Source organism: Carcharhinus amblyrhynchos, chromosome 2, assembly GCF_965287045.1.
Source record: "Carcharhinus amblyrhynchos chromosome 2, sCarAmb.v2.hapA, whole genome shotgun sequence".
Lineage (NCBI taxonomy): Eukaryota > Metazoa > Chordata > Chondrichthyes > Carcharhiniformes > Carcharhinidae > Carcharhinus > Carcharhinus amblyrhynchos.
In genome coordinates this window covers 93,064,417-93,085,653 of record NC_137325.1, presented here as the reverse complement: position 1 = coordinate 93,085,653, position 21,237 = coordinate 93,064,417, and the positions used below count along the sequence as shown (strand labels likewise).

Genomic DNA, 21,237 nt, shown 5'->3' with positions numbered 1-21,237 from the left:
GCAACAACCATTCCTGACCCTGCTCTATCCATGTCTCTGAAATGGCCACAACATCAAAGTCCCAGGTACTGATCCACGCTGCAAGTTCATCTACTTTATTGCGAATACTCCTTGCATTAAAGTATACACATTTCAAACCCTGCTCCGCCCCACCCCCGCGATGCCGTGCATTGCAGTCCCCATCTATGCCCCCCTCACTTTCACCCCCTCTACTCAGGATCCCACCCCCCCTCCAAATCGGTTTAAACCTCCCTGCATAGCCTTTGCAAATTTACCCCCCAGGATATTGGTTCCCCTCCTATTCAGGTGCAGACCATCACTCTTATAGAGGTCCCACCTTCCTCAGAATGAGCCCCAATTGCTCAAATACCTGAACCCCTCCCTCCTGCACCATCCCCTCAGCCACGAGTTCAAACTTTCCCTCTCCCTATTCCTCTCTAAACTATCCCATGGCACAGGCAAGAGATAACCACTCTTTCTGACTTGGCCTTTAGTTTCCACCCCAATTCCATAAATCTCTGCTTAATATCCCCTTCCCTTAACCTCCCTATGTCATGCGCCCCCACATGAACTATAACTTGGGGTTGATCTCCCTCTCCCCTAAGAGTCCTGAATACCCTTTCCGATACATCCCAGACCCCAGCCCCTGGTAGGCAACACACCAGCCCTGAGTCCCTACCATTACTTCCGACTCTCCTATCCGTCCCTCTAACTGTGGAGTCCCCAATCACTAGACCCAATCTTTTACATCCCCTAACCACCTGAGCTTTCACAATAGGCTCACCTCCAGAGACCTGCTCCCTTTGGCTATCCCCAGTTGATTCCTCCTCAACTGTAGCCTCCAGGACCGAAAACCTATTTTGGAGGGGAACAGCCCCAGGGGATTGTCCCCCAAATTGCTTCTTTCCCCTCTTCCTGGCATTTACCCAAGACTCATTTCTAGGAGTGACTATCTTCTTATAACTCCTATCGATGTCCGCTTCCGCCTCCCGAATTATGCGGAGTTCCTCTAATTCCACCTCCAGCTCCTTTACATGCTCCTCCAGAAGCTGCAATCTATCACACTTCCTACAAGTAAAATCACCAGAAACACTACTGGAGTCCCTTACCACATACATCCCACATGAGATGCAGCTTACTGCCTGAACTGCCATCCCTGAAAACAATTACCAGCAGAAAAAAAAACAAAAGAAAAACAAAACTTCCCACACGCTTATAATTAGGTTAGAGGAGGTGGGAGGGTGGGATTCTCTACCAGTGTAGAGGATCGGGTATCCCCTCTGCTCTAATTTCTAGGGTCAGGGACCCAAGAAAAAAAAACTACAACTACCGGTAAGCGTCCTAGTGACGACTTCCAGCTTCTAACTAATTTTAAAAAAACCGCCGATACTCGCGACTTTAAACTAGAAATAAAAAGTTAAAAAATAAAAACAGAAAATGTACCTTTCTTGCTGCCTCCTCACACGCCCAAAAATCGCTGCCTCTCGATGCTGCTCCTCAGGAACAACAGCTACTATACATAACAGCTACTATAAATAACAGCATGAGAAAAATGAACAATAGCCAAAGTATGATACTACCAACCTCCAAGTTCTCTGGTTGTTTTACCATTGACTAACATTGCAGTACCTCCTTCATAACTCTGAAAAGGAATTGGAAACAGGATATGGGTTATATACCATATGGATAGTTGCATGAATATAAAATGATTAGGAAGAAAGTTGTACCTGCTATCCAACAAATGAATATGTCTTACATAGTCAACAACAAACAACAACACAGTCAAAGCCAGGTTTAGTCTAGTTTAAAATGGGAATTGCAGAATTTACCAAACTTTAGCTCACTTTTAATTCTTTGAAATGTCCCTGAAATAATTATATATTTTACAGTAAATTATTTGCATTATATTTGATGTTCCTTTAACTCATTCAAAGAATACCATTTTCTAATTGCAGCCTGGTTATACAGTTTTCCTTTCTTGAGAGTAACTTCCTCTGTAGGTTTTGTCTGATCAGCTTGCGCCACAGACACAGCAGGGTAATATTATTATAGTGGCAACCAGACTGATGTGATTTTTTATGAAACAAAAGGGCAGTACTATTTCCTACTGATAAACCTGGAGTTCTCCAAGGAATATAATTCTGTTATTGTATTATATTAGCATGCACAGTGCGGTATATGTTAACAGATGCATTTAAAGGGAAGGTATTAGCTGGACAAGCATACAAGGGATGGATTTAGATGAGGAAAGTTGGGAAGAGGCTCAAGTGGCGCACAAACATCAGCATGGATTAGTTAGACTGAATAGCATCCTATGTAAGTAACCTGGAGAAATAAGGAAATGTAAGTTTAATTCAAAAGTATAGGAAGGAGCAGCTAGGTTTCTATTGCAGCAGAAAATCCTTACTGCAAGGTATTATACTAACCTCTGTATGTCAGTCCCTGCTAACCCTCTCCCTGCTATTCTCCATAGGCCTATTCTTTCCTGCAGCGAAATAGAGAGATAAATCCATAAACCAGGATCTGAAAGAAATAGGATTTGTCCAAGCCTGTTTGTCTTCTTCAAGCCATCTTTGTCTGCTATACGCAGCTTTTATCTTAACTGCCTATCTGGGTTATCTACTTAGCATTGTAAAAAAATTGAACACAAATTCAAGTACAATGGCTAAATTTCAATAAATGCCATGTCACAAAATATAGCAGCTATTCAGGAAATTTACTAGGATAGCACCAAAAATTAGGGACTTCAGTTATGTGAAAAAACTATAAAGAAGCTGGGGTAATCGTCCTCAGATAGACAATGTTAAGGGAAAAATTAGTGGAAGTGTTCAAAATGATGTGGGCATTTTGATAGAGTAGACAGGGAGAAACTGTTTTCATTGGCAGATAGTTAGATAACAACAACATTTAATATTGTAAAAGGAAGTGGGGATAGAGAAATTGGAATTTATTTTCTGGGCAGTGGAAGCAGATTCAATCGTAACTTTAAAAAAAATTAGATACATACTTGAAAAGATAAAGGATACAGGGCGATGGGAAAAGAGGATAAAGTGGAACTAATTGGATCACTCTTACAAAAATTCAGCACAGGTATAATGAGCCAGATGGCAGTCTCCTTTGCTGAATGATCCGCTGACTATGAAATCTGTTTGCCTGTTTACAAGTTCGCCTGGATGTGATACCACTTTCTCTGATGGCTTTTATTAGCCCAGAGGCAATTCCAAAATGAATTGTTTGGATCTATCTTCTGTAATTTAAAAAGGAAACAGACTCTCGAAAAATCAAACAGCTGTTCCAGTTCTGTGAACTGCGTGTGATGGTCAGATGCTGAAAGAGATGAAGAGTACTATCTTATCGGCTCACCATGCCTGTCAATCAGCATGACGAGCCAGGAAGGTGGCAGGAGGCCAAGAATCCAATTTGTGCAGGGCACAGATCAGATTGCCATCTTCCTGGCCCCTTTTTACTGGCATGAACGGCTTCATGCTCAGAAATGGCATGAAACCTATTAACATAGGATTGCTGACATTAACATCCACTTACCAGGCTTGGCACGGCTGCTTCCGCCCTCATGGATGCTGCCTCCCATCTTTCACCAGTGAGAATCATTACTGCTCCGCAGTAGTGGGAACCAGCGCCAAAGAATCCGTACGGTACAGAAGGAGGTCATTCGGTCCATCAAGCCTGCCCCAACTCTCCAACAGAGCATCCCACTCAGGCCCTATCCCTGTAACCTCATATATTTAGCTTCCTAATCTCCCCATTCCGACACATCCTGAGACACTAAATGGCAATTTGCTTGGCCAATCCACCTAACCTGCACATTTTTAGATTGTGGGAGGAAACTCAGAAAGCCCATGCAGACACTGGGAGAATGTGCAAACTCCACACAGACAGTGATCCAAGGCCAGAATTGAACCCAGGTGGTTGGCGCTGTGAGGCAGCAGTGCCGCCATGGCTATGCCAGGAGGACTGGGGGCTATTGAAGCCCCCAGGGGGGTTGGGGCATTGGCTGGGCAGTGCCCTTCAGGCAGTGCCCACCTGGCACCCCGACATTGCCCAATTGGGTACCATAAGCGAGCCAGGGGGCAGTGTCAAGGGGGTGGGGTCTGAATGGGTTGAAGCCTTTGGCATTGGGATATGACGGGGGGGCTATGTACAATGATTGGGTGATATGCAGGGAGGCAGATTATATAAGGGGGGAGCTTGACAAGGAGGAGCTCTGTAAGGGGGCACGTGCAGGGATGGGTGTCTGAGGGGGTTGTGTTGTGGGGGGGGCATGCTGGTGGTCTGTCAGGGTCTCATCGGGAGGGCCTGATGCCAGCAACTCATATTGGTGTGGGAGGTAATAATGCCATTAATGATATGGGAGGAGTTGAGGGTTCTGATGAACCTGGGAGGAGCGAGCTAGGAGAAAATCTCCCAGTTCACTGTCAGACTTGGGCGTTTTGTGCAATGGCGCCCGAGTGCTCTGAAGTTGGCTTCACTGGCGTACTTACGCTGTGCCCCACCACTGCCACCAGCACAAAGCTCCCAGCTGACATAGAAATTAACAAGAGTGCTGGAAGATTGTAGTTTCGAGTTTGCCCAAAAGACCAGCGCAGAAGATTCCTGTTTTGATGCTGTTATGACACTGTTATGACAAAATGTTTGGAAAATTGCCCCCCTACGTGGAGCCCACCACTGAAGGAAGCAAGTAGGACCATTTTCAAAAGAGTAGTTATCCAAATTCAACATGTTAACTGTATTTTATCTCTCCACAGACGCTGCCAGACCTGCTGAGTTTTTCCAGCATTTTCTGTTATTTCGGATTTCCAGCATCTTGTTTTTAGATCATTTTCAAGTCTGTTTTAATTTGAAGTGTGACCCCCACCACTTCCACCGCCCATCCCCAATGCTGCCTTCCTTTTCAGAAAATGTTACGCTGTGATACCCTATGGTTCCATAGGCCTGAAATGTCCTCCAAAATTGGTCTAATTACCCATGTTTGATGTCTGATTCTTGATAATGAATGTTAATATGGAGCGGATGGCATAGTTAGGCCTATACCCATTCTCTACAATTTCTGCAAGCGTATATTTCCAATAGGAGCTATTGGATAATGAGCAGTAATGTTCCTCTTCCAACCCATTGAATGCTAAGGTCATTAGGGTCTTATCACCATCAACTAATTCAGCACAAACACATGTTGAAGCTGTAGTCTTCCTTGTTTGTAAGGCTCACCTACTCACTGGATAGACTCACTGGCTGAACTTTCAAAGAAGGTTAGGGTCAGGATAGGAAGCAGGTTGGACACAGCTTGGCACCATCAGCTGTTGTGCCAGTGGAGTCATCCTGTGACATTTTCAGAGAGACCAGGTGGGGTCAGGAATGACCATCTGCCCACAAGCAGCAGGTAGCCAATTTAGATAAAATTAACGTAATTCGGAACCTAGGTTCCATTCTTGCCCCAATTGGGAATTCCTCTTGGCATGGGAGCATCCCACATTGGCCAGGAACATATCCACATGATGGTGAGCCCATTCCCTGGTCTTCAATTGACTATTCCTTTAAAATTAATGGCAAGCACACTATGTGGATTTGGGGCCCAAGACTGATCCCCATGTTAAGTTCCAGTTCCTGGAATGAAAATTCAGCTCACTGAATCATCGGGGAGAAGCCCAATGGAACTTTTATCAATTTTGTATCTGTTAACAGAGAGGCTGCAGTGAAAATAGAATTAACTGTTCTCTAACTTTATTGAAAAAAGGAAATCTTACAGAAAATTTTTAGGTCAGAGTCTGCAGTACTTCAAAAGAGATCTTGTATTTAGTACTGAGAATAATTTCTGATTTTTGCAGGAAGTCTTCAGATTCGGTATAACCTAGGAGGCACAAAGGAGCCTTACAGAATTGACCTGAACCATAGAAATCTGGCTAATGGACAACCACATAGTGTCAACATCAGTAGACATGGGAAGGAATTACGTCTGCAGGTAAATCTTGCTAATGAGACAATAAGACACTTTGGCAGGTGAATTTGTATCTCAATATGCTAGTTCTTTCACCTTAGGTTTAGCCTGGAGAATTAGAGAGCTTGTGAGAGGAGCTGCTTTTAGGTTTGTCATCTTTTTATTTCTTTAGCATTCACAAGTAGGGCTACATGATAATATGGAGCAATGTCTTCATTTAATTCTCAAACTTCAACAATTGTGGCAAAATGGAGAACATGGGAATAAGTAGGAAAAATAGAAAAACAGAACATGTTTTAGAAAGTGAGAGACTTGCAAATTTTGGTATTTAGAGAGACTTGGATGCCCTTGTATACAAATTACAGAAAGTTAACATGCAGGCAAATGGTGTGTTTGCCTTTATAGCAAGGATGTTAGTGAATAGGAGAAAGGAAGTCTTGCTGCAGTATGTAGCGTTTTAGTGGGACCATACCTGGAATGCTATGTCCACTTTTTGGCTTCTTACCTAAGAATATACTTGTTTTAAAGGTGTAGCAATGAAGGTTCACCACTGGAACTAGAAGGCTGTTCTATCAGGAGAGATTGAAGCGAATGGATCAATATTCTTGGAGGTTTAGAAGAAAAAAAGGTGACCTCATTGAAAAGTATAAAAATTCTTAGAAGGTTTGACAGGATAATTGCTGAGAAGCTGTTTCCCCGGCAGATGAATCCAGAACTAGAAATTGAGGGGGCCATTTTACCAGCTCAGTACGCCGGCAAGCCGGTAAGATGGAGAAAGAGGCAAAAAACAGGTTTGTGCCCAGTTTCTCACCTCCCGTCATCTTATCGGCCCTGTTGAGCTGGGCGGGGTGAGGGGGTGGCGGTAGTGGTATCAGAGTGGCATTCGACCAGGGCATGGAAGTATCAAGACAGCAAGGTCGGGGGTAGTGTAGGATGTATCGGGGCAATGGTCATTGGAGGCCAGAGATTAGCCGGGAAGGCCAAGGATCGGGCCAGAAAAGCCAGTGATTGGCCAGATAGGCAATTAGAGGGAGCAATGTCCAGGGGCTGGTGGAGGTGTGGTAGAGCTGGGGACAGTGACAGATCTCTCAGTGTATGATGTACACTTGTGCGCAGTACACTGAGAGATCAAGACACGTTCACAACAGTGGCCTTCGCAGTCACAGCCGGCTACCGGCAAGAATAGATTCAATCCACTCCCCCTACTAGCATGAATCACACTTTGCCTCTTATTTTTCATGATACACCAGACGATTGTTTGTGGGAGCTTGCCCAAAAATGAGTGAGACTCTTCCCTGTTTGTACGCTTGTTCGACACTTAGAATTATTTTGGTAAGATCAGCCTGATAATCTCAGAATAAGGAATAGACCAGATAAGACTGAGATTAGGAAAAAATTCTTCACTCTCGAGGATTGAATCCTTAGAATTCCTTATCTCAGAAGGCTGTGAATATACTCAGGAATGAGATCAAAATTTTTTTGGGCACATAGAAGTATCAAAAAATATGGGGAAAGTATGGGAAAGTCGAGTTGATGTAGATGTTCCAAGGTAAGTAATTTTTAATAGCATGAAAGACCACTTTTGATGGATCAATCTTGTCTCTCTGGGATTTTATGGCCCTTCTCACTGGCAGGATCCTCTGGACCCGCCAAAGTTGACACCCTGTGACGGGTTCCCCGGCATCAGGACCATCGAGCCATGCAAACGGCCATTGACTTTGGTGGGTTGAGTCTTTTAATGTGAGGAGGCTGTTGTGCCACAGCTACCACATGGTTCCAGGCAACCAGAGGACTCTCAACTCTAATGCCTCCAAAGGCATAGCGAAAGGATTTACAGATTGACAATCAACCTGCCTGGCCATGAAGTCTTTGGGGAACTCAAATTCAGAGCTTCTGGCTCGGAAATAGGGAGGCTCTGTGCCAAAAGACCTCTGGTCACTTATTCTACAATTGTGTTAATTTACAAGTGAAAAAAATCCTTTTTATTCCCCTTCATTTTCCTAACTTTACGGCCTAAATTTGAGAATGCCTGACAACATGCGCAAAATGATTGGCACACTGAGCTCATGCAACATATTGGTGAAACCTGAGTGATATCTTAAATTTGTTCATGGTCCACGTTAGAATAGATCTTGCAAGCTGCAGGAGTTAATCAGTGCCACAACCCCCCTTGCTTATTCAGGTCCTTTGAATTTTGAAAAATCCAATGAGGGAGGGATTGTAAATTCAATCCAGCAGTGATTTGCAGAGATTATGTGAAAGCAGGAGGCCCTACTTTATTGTTATGATCACCTAGAGACCAATAACTTTTAAAAAGAGATAAGAATTTCCCCACAATCAATGGAAAGAATCTCACAAGATTTCATGGAAGACCATAAGAAATAGGAGCAAGAATAGGTCCTTCAGCCTTTCAGCCTGCTTCACAAGTCAATAAAATCATGACCTTAACTCAACTTTTCCATCTTCTCCCATAACCCTTAATTCCATCCTCAGTCATAAATCTGTCTAACTCAACTTCGAAAATATCTAATGACCTTGTCTCCATCGCTCTATGTGGAAGAGTATTTAATAGACTGACAAGCTTAATGAAAAAGAAGAAGGAGGCATACATAAATTTCAGGAAATTGAAAACAGATAAAGCTCTTGAGGAGTACAAAGATAGCAGGAAAGAGCTTAAACAGCGATTTAGGTGGGCAAAATGGGCCATCAAATGTCCTTGGCAGGCAGGATTAAGAGTCCCAAGGCTTTTTATGCATATATAAGGAGGAAGAGAGTAGCTAAAGAAAGGGTAGCTCCACTCAAGGGCAGTGGAGGGGATTTGTGTGTGGAGCTGAATGAGATGGATGATGTTCTTAACGAGTACTTTGTATCAGTATTCACAAATGAGAAGGATGTTGAGGATAATGAGTGTAGAAAGGAGGATGTTGACATTTGAGGACATGTTGAGATAAGAAGGGAGGATGTATTAGAAATTTTCAAAAACATTAAGGTGGACAAATCCCCAGGACCAGATAGGGTCTGTCCCAGAATTCTGAGAGAGGCAAGGAAAGAAATTGTTGAGGTCTTGGTCAAAATCTTTGTATCCTCTTTAGCCACGGGCAAGGTACCAGAGGATTGGAGGGAAGCTAATATGGTTCCTCTGTTTAAGAAGGGCAGAAGCAACAATCCAGGAAATTACAGGCCTGTGATGGGGCAATTATGGGAAAAGATTCTTAGATGTAGTCACATCTGGAAGAGAATAGGCTCATTAGCGATAGGCAGCATGGTTTTGTGAAGGGAAGGTCATGTCTCACAAACTTGATTGAGTTCTTTGAAGAAGTGACAAGGAAAATTGACCAGGGCAACGCAGTGGATGTTGTATACATAGACTTTAGCAAAACCTTCTATAAGGTTCCTCGTAGCAGGCTGATACAGAAGGTGAAGTCAAGGATCTGAACTGAGCTGGTAAGAAGGATACAAAACTGGCTTGGGCGCAGACAGCAGAAAGTAGCAGTGGAAGGGTATTTTTCTAAATGGAGGTCTGTGACAAGTGGTGTTCCACAAGGAACAGTGCCGGGCCTCTGTTGTTTGTAATATATATAAATGATTTGGAGGAAAATGTAGCTGGTCTGGCTAGTAAAATTGCAGATGGTACAAAAATAGGGAGAGTAGCAGATACTGAGGAGGACTGTCAGAGGATACAGCGGGATATAAATCAGCTGGAAACCTGGGCCAAAAGATGGCAGATGAAATTTAACCTGGACAAATGTGAGATGATGCAATTTGGAAAGTCTACTGCAGAAGCAAAATATACAATAAATGGTAGAGCCCTTAGAAATGTTAGATATGAGATAAAGGTGTTACACATAATGTATTAGCACGGATAAAGGATTGGTTAACTAACAGAGAGCAAAGAGTGGGGGTAAATGAGTGTTTTTCTGGTTGGTGACTAGTGGTGTGCCTCTGGTATCAGTATTGGGACCACAATTGTTTACAATGAACATAGATGATTTGGAATTGGGGACCAAGTGTAGTGTGTCAAAATTCGCAGATGACACTAAGATGGGTGGCAGAGCAAAGTGTGCAGAGAATGCTGAAAGTCTGCAAAGGGATATGGATAGTCTAAGTGAGTGTGCGAGGGTCTGGCAGATGAAGTACAATGTTGGTAAATGCGAGGTCATCCATTTTGGTAGGAATAACAGCAAAATGGACTATTATTTAAATGGTAAACTGGCTGTCCTTGTGCCGGAATCTCAAGGAGTTGGTTTGCAGGTGCAGCAGATAATTAAGAAGGCAAATGGAATTTTGTCTTTTATTGCTAGAGGGATGGAGTTTAAAAACAATGAGATTATGTTGCAGCTGTATAAGGTGCTGGTGAGGCCACACCTGGAGTACTGTGCACAGTTTTGGTCTCTTTATTTGAGAAAGGATATACTGGCACTGGAGCGTGTGCAGAGGAGATTCACTAGGTTGATTCCAGAGTTGATTTATGAGGAGAGACTGTATAGATTGGGGCTATCCTCATTGGAAGTCAGAAGAATGAGGTGAAATCTTATAGAAACTGTAAGATTATAAAGAGAACAGATAAGATAGAAGCAAGGAAGTTGTTTCCACTGGCAGGTGAAACCAGAACTAGGACGCATGACATCAAAATAAGGGGAAACAGATTTAGGACTGAGTTGAGGAAGAATTGCTCCACACAAAGGGTTGTGAATCTGTGGAATTCCCTGCCCAGTGAAGCAGTTGAAGCTACTTCATTGAATGTTTTTAAGGCTAGGATAGATAAACTTTTGAACAGCAAAGGAATTAAGGGTTATAGTGAGTGAGCGGGTAAGTGTAGCTGAGTCCACAAAAAGATCAGCCATGATCTTATTGAATGGCGGAGCAGGCTCGAGGGGCCTGATGGCCAACTCCTGCTCCTAGTTCTTATGTTCTTAGCATTAGAGGAATCTGGCATGCAGATCCACAGTTCCCTGAAGGCAACAACCCAGATGGACAAGGTGGTCAAGAAGACATATGGCATGCAGGCCTTCATCAGTCAGGGTATTGAGTCTAGGAATTGAAAAATCATGTTGCAACTGTGTAAGATTTTGGTTAGGCCGCATTTGAAGTATTGTGTATAATTGTGGTCACCACAATACTGGAAGGATATTGGTGCATTGAAAGGGTACAGAAAAGATTTACCAGAATGTTGCCTGGTTGGAGGATATGGACTATGAAGGAAGGTTGAGTAAACTTGGGTTGTTTTCACTGGAGCGTTGGAGGATGAGGGGGGAACCTGATAGAGGTTTACAAAATTATGACAGGCTTGGATAGAGTGGATAGTCAGAGTCATTTTCCCAGGGTCAAACAGTCAATTACTCAAGGGCATAGATTCAAAGTGAGAAGGAGAAAATTTAGGAGTTGTAAGGGGCAAGCTTTTCACACGGAAGGTGGTGAATGCCTGGAATGTGCTGCCAGAGAAGGTGGTGGAAGCAGATTCGATAACAACGTTCAAGAGGCATCTGCATAGATACATGAATAGGCAGGGAATGGAGGGATATGGCAGGGTGGCATGGTTTCCCATGGTTAGCACTGCTGCCTCACAGTGCCAGGGATCCAGGTTCAATTCCCAGTTTGGGTCACTCTGTGTGGACTTTGCACATTCTTCCCGTGTCTGCATGAGTTTCCTCTGGGTGCTCCTGTTTCCTCTCACAGTCTGAAAGCCGTGCTGGTTAGGTGTATTGACTCGAACAGGTGCCAGAGTGTGGTGACTGGGAGAGTTTCACAATAACTTCATTGCAGTGTTAATGTAAGCCTTACTTTTGACGAATAAATAAACTTTAATTTTAGATGTGGACCACGTAAAGGCAAGAAAATATTAGATTAGAGAGACACCTGTGTCGGCACAGATTTGGGCCAAAGGGCCTGTTCCTATGCTATACTGTTCTTTGTTCTTTTTAACCTTTTGAGAGAAGATATTCCTCCTCTTCTCTGTCTTAATCCTAAGACCCTTTTTTTTAATGATTGTCCCTTAGTTGTAAATTCCCCAAGGAGAAATATCCTCTACTTAGCAAACCTGTCAGAATTTTTCATATTTTAATAGGAACACCTCTCACTCTTCTGAGCGCCAATAAATGTAGGCCCAACCTGCTCAACGTTTCCCATAAGACGACACTCCTATCCCAGGAATCGGCCTAATAAACCTTCTTTGAATTGTAACCTTTTCAATCCCCATACAATCACACCCTCCTGTCCCTGACCCTGAACAAATCTGAAGTATTTAGTCTAAGAGTGTAACTTACTCCTAGAAAAGTTCCAAGTCACTTTCTCCCTCCCTGATGCATCACAGGGCTCGATTTTACATGAGGAAACTTGGTAAAGTCGGGCGTGAGGCGATTAGCCTGATCGCGTCCACACAGATGCCCCCGATATATGCCAAGGCCCGAAAATGGCCGAGATCCAAACAACACCCAAAATGAGCACAATGGCGATTTAAATGCATTTGCTTACATTTAAATTGAATTAATGGGCTGCCCACCCAACTTTATCAGCATTTCCCCCTTTACTATCACGTTCGCGCACCCAGATTTGGTGTGAAACAGACATACTCGGCAAGGGTCTGTTTGAGCACTCCAGCTTCTGAAGACGTAGGTTCAGAGTTTCCAACGGCTCTCTGACTCAGATCAATGGTGGGGCGGGTGGGGTGAGGAGGTGGGCTAGATCATTCTGTGGTGGGAGGTAGGAGGGAAGAGGGAGGCCAGATCATTCTCTGGTGGGGGGGGGGGAAGCCAGATCATTCTGTGGGTGGGGAGAGAGGCCCGATCATTCTCTAGTGGTTGGTGGGGGAGGGGGGAGGCCAGTGGTGGTGAGGGGGGAGAGAGATCAAATGGTTCTCTGGTTGTGGGGGCAGGAGCAGGAGGGACCACTGCCACTCTGCAGGCATTCGGTGTGGGAAAGCCGCGGGCAAAGGGTCACGATCGGTCTGGGTAGCGGGGGACTAGGTGCATCAGGGGGACGGTTATGTTGTGGGGGTGGAGCGATATCTGTGGGGGCCATAGCTCCCGCTTTTTGCTCAAGGCCGCTTTATCCACTTTTTGCAGCCCAGGAACGATGTGACGGGGCGCATTTTTTCAAATTTGTTTTCACTGCGTATGCACAATTCAAATCTCCGAGCAGAGTTGCAGTGTTTTGGATGAGATAAGCAAGACCTGAGAGCTCAAGTAATTAAGTGCAATTGGTGATTTAAATTACTTTTTTCTCTTTCAAAACTGGAGTAGTAGTTTAAACAGGTACTGGAGAGATCGAAGTAGTGTATTCAATTTACAGCATAACTAGTTAAGCTTCATAATATAACTACAGATAATCAATGTGTGATAGTCCAAACTTGAAACTTAACCAAACAAAATAAAGATGGAAGGGCAGGTACATGCTGCATGTGTGAACTGGCAGATACTTGATCCACAGCAACTACATATGCAGTAAATGTCTGCATATCCTGGAAACCTTGGCTCAGAGTTCAGAGCAGGAGTCCATGTTTCAGACACCGTGGGCCTGATTTTATCATATTGATTCTAAGTGCTGAATCTGGGCGCAATTCAGATCCGGCTTGTAAAACTTTTCTCAGGTGCATCCACACGCACTTAGCCTGAAAAAAAAATCACAGGTCTGAATTGCGCTCTCCCGTGATTTTTTTTTCGGGCTAAGTGCGTGTGGATGCACCTGAGAAAAGTTTTACAAGTCGGATCTGAATTGCGCCCAGATTCAGCACTTAGAATCAATATGATAAAATCAGGCCCACGGTGTCTGAAACATGGACTCCTGCTCTGAACTCTGAGCCAAGGTTTCCAGGATATGCAGACATTTACTGCATATGTAGTTGCTGTGGATCAAGTATCTGCCAGTTCACACATGCAGCATGTACCTGCCCTTCCATCTTTATTTTGTTTGGTTAAGTTTCAAGTTTGGACTATCACACATTGATTATCTGTAGTTATATTATGAAGTTTAACTAGTTATGCTGTAAATTGAATACACTACTTCGATCTCTCCAGTACCTGTTTAAACTACTACTCCAGTTTTGAAAGAGAAAAAAGTAATTTAAATCACCAATTGCACTTAATTACTTGAGCTCTCAGGTCTTGCTGTCTCTGGCTCCCTCTCTTGGCCCATTCCAAGTTTGTAAATGGCCAAAAGCACCTCCTCCCCATCACTGAATTCCATCACTTCCCAAACATTCAGTCTCCAGCTGAATGATTGTTGTGCAAATAATTCACATTTTAAGACATTTACGGGAACTAAAAATCTAAAATCAACTGAACATTACTTAGCTGGAAACTAAAAGACTAAACTACAGAAAAGATATTGTCCTCATTAACTAATTAACACAGCTTAAAATTCACGTCACGTTTATATGTTATGACATACAGCAGAAATGTAGACTTGTGGACAAAATCCTAATAATCTCTGGCTATTCTCCTTGCCACACCGAGATGAGTGTTTCTGATTCATGGGGATACAAGCATCACTGGCAAGGCCAGAATTTATTGCCCAATCCAACTGCTGGTCAACTGTTGTAGGTACACCCATTATACTGATAGGGAGGGATTTCCAGGATTTTCACTTAGCTGCTGTGAAGGAACAAAGATATATTCCAAGTCTGTATGGTGAGTGGCTTGGAGGAAAACTTCCAGGTGGTGTGGTTCCCATGTGTTTGCTTCCCTTTCCTTCTAGATGGTAGTGGTCATAGATTTGGAAGGTGCTGCTTCAGGAGCATTGGTGAGTTCCTGCAGTACACCTTGTTGATCATACACACTGCTACAGCTGTTCATCAATGATGGACACAGTGAATGTTTGTTGAACGGGTACAAATCAAGCTAGCTGTTTTTTTATGGATGGTGTCAAGTTTCTAAAATGTTGTTGAAGCTGCACTCATCCATCGCACTCCTGACTTCTGCCTTGTAGAAGGTAGACAGGTTTTGAGGAGTCAAGAGGTCAGTTTCTTGCCACAGGACTTCTCGCTTCTGACCTGCACTTGTAGACAAAGTATTTATATGGCTACTCCACTTCAGTTTCTGCTCAATGCTAACCACCATGATGTTGATAGAGGGGGATTTAGTGGTAATAATGTCATTGAATATCAAAGAGTGATGGTTGGAATCTCTACTGTTGTAGATGGTGATTGCCTGGCACTTGTATCGCACAAATGTTACTTACCATTTGTCAGCCCAAGCCTGGATATTGTCCAGGTATTTCTGCATTTGAACTTTGCTTCAGTATTTGAGGAGTTGCAAATGGTGCTGAATGTTGTGTCATCATTTGCAATCATTCCCACTTCTGACATGATTGAAGGCAGGTCATTGATGAAGCAGCTGAAGATGGTTAAGCCTAGGACATTAACGTGACAAACTCTTTTAGTGATGTCCTAGAGATGATTGAACTCCAACAACGACAACCATTTTTCTTTGTGCCAATGAGCAGAGACTTTTCCCCCTAATTCCCTTTGACTCCAGTTTTGCTAGAGCTACTTGATGCCACACTCAGTTAAATTCTGCTTTGATATCATGAGCAGTCACTCTCACTTCATCCTTGGAGTTCAGCTCTTCTGTCCATTTTTGACTCAAGGCTGTAATGAAGTTAGGAGCTGACTGACTTTGCGGAACCCAAACTGATTGTCAGTCAGCAGGTAATTGCTACACAATTGACATTTGTTAGCACTGTTCTTGACCCCTTTCATCATTTAACTAATCATCAAAAGTAGACTGGTGGCAACACAGGTTGACCTGCATTTTCCGTATAGAACATTCCTGGGCAATTTTCCACATTTCCGGGTAGATGCCAGTGTTGCAGCTTGTCTAGGGATGGGGGAAGATCTATATTACAAGTCTTCAGCACTATTACCAGAATATTGTCAGGGCCCACAGCCTTTGCAATATCCATTGCCTTCAGCCAATTTGTGGTGTCATGTGGAGTGAATCAAATTGGCTGAAAACTGTCATCTGTGAGTCTGGAGACTTCTGAAGGAGGCTGAGATGGATCATCCATTCAGCACTTCTAGCTGAAGATTGTTGCAAATGCTTTGACCTTATCTTTTGCACTGATGTGTTGGGCTCTCCCATTGTTGACAATGTTTGTGGAACTGCCTCCTCCAATGAGTTGTTTCATTGACCATCACCATTCATGATGTGATGTGGCAGAACTGCAGAGCTTAGATTTGACCTGTGGATTGAAGAATCCTCATGCTGGTTGTGCTGATTGGCATGCAGGTACTGTGATGTAGCCTCACCAGGTTGACACCTCATTTTTAGATAATCTGGCACATGCCTCCCTGCACTCTTTATTGAACCAGAGTTGGTCTCCTGAAAGTGTGGCTGATATGTTGAATGCGGCTGCAAATTGCAGTTGAGTACAATTCTGCTGCTGCTGATGGTCCACAGCACCTCATGATTGCCCAGACGTGTTGCTAGAACCCTTAACCCAATTTAGCACTGTGGTAGTGCCACACAACACAGTGGAGGGTATCTTCAATGTGAAGACAGAGACTACCAGTAACTTTCACTCAATCATCTGCATTTCATCAAACTAACTTCCAGCAACAAGACACCCCTTGGAGACCCATAAATCAGGCACAGTTGTCGCTGCTATATTCATCCCTGATGCACCCTTTTACATCTGTAACAGTGAATTCATCCTCCTTTCACTTTTTAAATTGTGCATTCTAGTAATTGAAAGCTCCAAAAGGCCTCGCCCATGTTTCTGCCTTCTCACTCTGGCATTTTTGGATTGGAACTGCCCTCAGGTCTAACTGAAGTGCTGGCGAAACTGCTCATTTCCCTCATCTCTTTTCTGAAACCTTGCTTTCAGCTGCAGTGTAAAAGCAGTGTCCGCAATACAATTTTTTCTTCCTTTTCTTGCTGCTCTTATTTTTAAATTGTGCCTCTGATGTGAAACTCAATGCATAAGGCAGAATCTAATTGTAAAAATCAATGGATGATCAATATGAACAGGGCAAATAATTTTCTGTAAAAATAATCACTTTTTCCACACTCTGTGACAGTGTGTCAAATGTCTTAATTAACATTATTGTTTTTAAATATCTGCGATTACTGCCAGAATGAACACATTTACTAATGAGGCAGTAATGGAGCTCCCTGCTGGTGAGGATTCTGCTACCATCCTGTAATGGGAAATGCAGCCTGAGATATCTTATTTATGTGAATAATGAAGAGTTTCGTTCAACTCAGTTTATAAAAGTGTTTCTGTCATGCTAGAAAATAAAGCAATCATCGCATGTAATTTCAAACTAACTAGTTATCAATACTTTATCAATAAGTTCTCAGTCAATAAAATATGAGTTTTATTTGATTTATTATTGTCACATGTATTAGTATATAGTGAAAAGTATTGTTTCTTGTGCACTAAACAGACAAACCATACCGTTGATAGAGCAGTAAAGTGCAGAATGTAGTGTTACACTCATAGCGAGGATGTAGGTAGGTCCATTCAAAAGTCCAATGGCAACAGGGAAGAAGCTGTTCTTCAGTTGGTTGGTACGTGACCTCAGACTTTTGTATCTTTTTCCCGACGGAAGAAGGTGGAAGAGAGAATGATGTCCTTAATTATGATGGGATTAAGAATGGTTTTGTGTGTGGCAGTGTGATTGAACAGGTTGAATTTCTTATGATTATGCGTTCTGTGCTTTGAAGGATAAAGCCATTGCTATTTGAGGAACAGTGATGAAGGAGTAGGCAAATACCAGATGAAGATTGTTTTAAATTGTGAAGGGTATCACTGGGGTGACATGTACTGTAAATGTTGTGTTTAACAAAACAGAAAAAAAAATGATTTGAAGCTGAAGAACGGCATATTATTTAAAATTGACATGTTTCATATATAAGAATGTAACTTATAAAATGGCAAACTGACTCAAACAAAAAAGAAATGAACGGAATTCCTTTTCAATAGGATGAGGGAGGGTTGCAGCCTGTGCCCATTGACCTGAAAAAAGCCTAAATAGACTTGATCCAAAGAAACTTTAATTGACAAACATGAATTATCATCGTTCATGTGTCTTAAAAGTACCACAACCACTCAGGCTGCCATTTTTGGTTGCAGTGTAAGGGTTAGAAATTGATGCTTGCAGGGCACGTTTGAGCTGTGACCTCCTATATCTTATAACTGGATTCAACATAGAAATTTTGCTGTAAGTAACTGGCTAATTTATACCTTACAGTAACTTCACCACTGTGATCAGCTAAAATATTAGTTGCAGTGTGTTGCGATTATGTTATAGCTGAGCCTGGCACACATGATTAAATTTAAAATATTTATTGAAATATGCATAACCAACCTGCACTGCAAATAGATTCCATCACCCACCAGTGAGTTTCAGCTGATTGCCAACCTTGTCTGATTGCAACACTCTTCCCTCTTAATCAGAAGTCTTGGGTTTCAACTGCACTCTGGAGACCTGAACACACAATCTATACTAACACTTTAACGTAATGTTAAGGTAGTGTTGTATTTTTTAAGATGTTGAAGGTGCTTGAGGTGTTGAAGACATTTAATCAAGATGCTATCAGTACCTTCCATAGGACTTTAAAAGATCTGATGGCAGTTTTTGAGGAAGACTAGGGAAGATCTCCTTGTGTGGTGCACAAGTTTTATCCCTCATCCAAGATCAACAAAAAACAGGCTACCAAACCTTTACCTTGTCCTGTTTGTGTTATTTATTATCTCAATTTGTACTTCTCAAAGTTACAACAATGACTTCACCTCCAACGTAACTCATTAGCAATGAATTTGGGACATTCTGATGTAATGAAAGACACTATATAAATATTACATTAGGCCTTTAACCTCTGTGGGTGGTTATCAGAGTTGGATTGCCACTTTGCTCCTACTGTGAATTCCAGGCAATCTTTCATCATCTGACTTTTTAACTCAAGCCAGGTAAGAAATATCTGGCCAGCGTGCTCCTGCAGCCTTAGGTTGAAGGTTGCAAAGTCAGCTGTAAAGCTGCCTCCCCCTTCTCTTTCAGCACAATTGCTGCCAAAAAGTTGTTATAGGTTTAAAGTTTCAGCCAATTTTAAGCCAGGGAGAAGGTAGGTTTGGAGGGGTGGGTGGGTGGGGTTTCGATTTAGAAAGGTGTTGGGAGGTCATAAGAGTGGGGGGTGTCAGTGAGTGATCAGGGGTGAGATTGGATGGGAGTCTGTAGGGGGGGGTTTGGGTAGTCAGTCAGGATGTCAGTGAAGGGAGTTGGTTGGGGTGGATCAGTGTGGGGAGGGTCAATTGGTCAGGAGTGTTCATTGTTGGTAGTTGATAGTCAGGGGATCAGTGGGGGGTGGGGGTCAGGAACCAAGTGGTCAGTGGGCAGCTGGCGGTGGGATGGTCATAAGTTGGAGTCTGGTTTGGGAGGACATCGGGTGGTCAAGGATTTCAGTCAGTGGGGGCTGAGTAGTCACTGTGGGGGTGCCAGCTTGGGGGTGTGGGGAGGTTTGGCCAGAATGGGGGTCAGATGGTCAGTAGGGGGAGGTGGGGGTCAGGGGGGCTGCAGTCAGGGAGAAGTAGTTGGGGCGTGTGCAGTCAGCCAACTGTGCTGCAGGGAGGTGTACAGTCAGGGGATTGTGCAGTTAAGAGGGTGTGTACTCAACAGTGGTTGTAATCAGAGTGAGCCATGAAGTCTGGAGGGTTAGTGGCTTCCCTGGGAGGTTCTAGGGGTGGGGTGGTGAGGAGCTAGAAGGTGGATGGGGAGTCAGAGTGTCTCATGGGGGTTTGTAGAGTGGTGTGGTCAGGAGGGTCCCTCGGTGTCAGGTGGGTATGGGAGCCAGGTGAGGGTTAGTCCCTGAGCCAATATGGGGGGGTATGGAGTGGGGGATGGGGAGTAGTTGGGGTTCCCATGAAGTGGGTGGGAGAGAAGTCAGGGAACGTCAATAAACAGTTATCCAGAAACTAAAAGTTGCTTTTATTCTTCCAACTTTTTCTGGGTAGTTATTGGTGTAAGACCACCAAAGCCATCCAAAGTTTACAATTTAAATTGCATTTTTGGATGGTTCCCAGCGCAGGCCAAATTGCCATCTGGAAGTTTGAACTTCTGGGACAATTGCCGTGCAATCCTTACTTGGGAACATCCAGGCTGGTTCCCAGTGCATCGTTGAGTTACCCACCAGAGACACTGCTCTGGGAGCTTAGAAGTTACAGGCCATCTTTCTTTACCTATACCCAAAAATCAAAGCTATTACTTGTGATAAATGCCAATTTTCAAAATATCCATTGTAAGTAAAAGTAAATCCTGTTGAACTTAGGGATTTTGGACTCAAGTCATTATGAACTGTGAATTGTGCTTACTGGATATGAATATACTGTACCTAGCTGGCTTTGGAAAATATAACTCAACTTTGCAAGTTGGAAAGTTAGATTAATACTTTGAAATTCTCCTTGATAAGCTGTCAGTATCAGGGATCAAGAGTTTATCTTTGAGGTTGCCATCAGGAGATTAAGGGGCTTGGATGGAGTCACTGATAGGACACAAAAGGAATATGCTCCATAGACCAAGTGACCTCTCTTTAGCCATTTCTATATTGATCTTTTGAGTACTAATTTATGAGCCAGCTCATAGATTTTTAGCTGTTCAATCCATTTTGATTGATTAATAACATACGTATTGGCATAAAAATGGCCCGATGTATCCCACTGGTCTACAGAAAACATCATGGATGCCTACAGTTTATTCATGAACGCAAAGCTGCCAGAATGCAATTTAAAAAGGGCAATATATTATGCTCCCTTTTTCTATATTTTCTGATCATCTACCACCAATGATTAAAATGCTGCATCATTGTACCTTAATATACTGAAGATTTACCAGTTAAACACTGGCATCCGTATGTTACAGACACAACTGAAATCTTATAAAAATGTAGTTACATTTTCCTGTTTTATTTGCCAACAATAGAATTTCAGCAACATATTAAAAATTTGAAGTCACTTCAGATTACATTTCTAAAACAGAAGCACGGAACCCAGGTTGGTGAATTATTCGCTCTGAACCAGACAGATACATCATGCAAACTGCTGAAGTGAGAAATAAATATAACATTGACCTAGTGATCACTGATGACATTGAGCTAGTGATTAGCTTTGTGTTCATCAGTTTTTAAAAATTATGAAACTTTGACACTTTTATTTCAAATTACAAAGTCTTTTTTTTTATGAGTTTGATCTTTGTCGATGGATGTATGAAAGAGAATATTCCATTCATTTCATAGGTTAGCTCTTCTTACAACACAGTTTTGGCTCAGCTTCAGTAAATCAGCAGTTGCTTGCATTTA

General features: G+C 42.8%; 1 protein-coding gene across 2 annotated transcripts in view; it reads left to right on the top strand.

The window, feature by feature from the left end:
• Positions 1-21,237, top strand: part of LOC145356548 (contactin-associated protein-like 2) — a 1,680,587-nt gene that overhangs the window by 1,525,896 nt on the left and 133,454 nt on the right. For both annotated transcript variants that reach the window (XM_080209322.1, XM_080209313.1), the window contains one exon: positions 5,841-5,974. In XM_080209322.1, the coding sequence (XP_080065448.1) occupies positions 5,841-5,974 (134 nt within the window). The remainder of the gene's footprint in view (positions 1-5,840; positions 5,975-21,237) is intronic.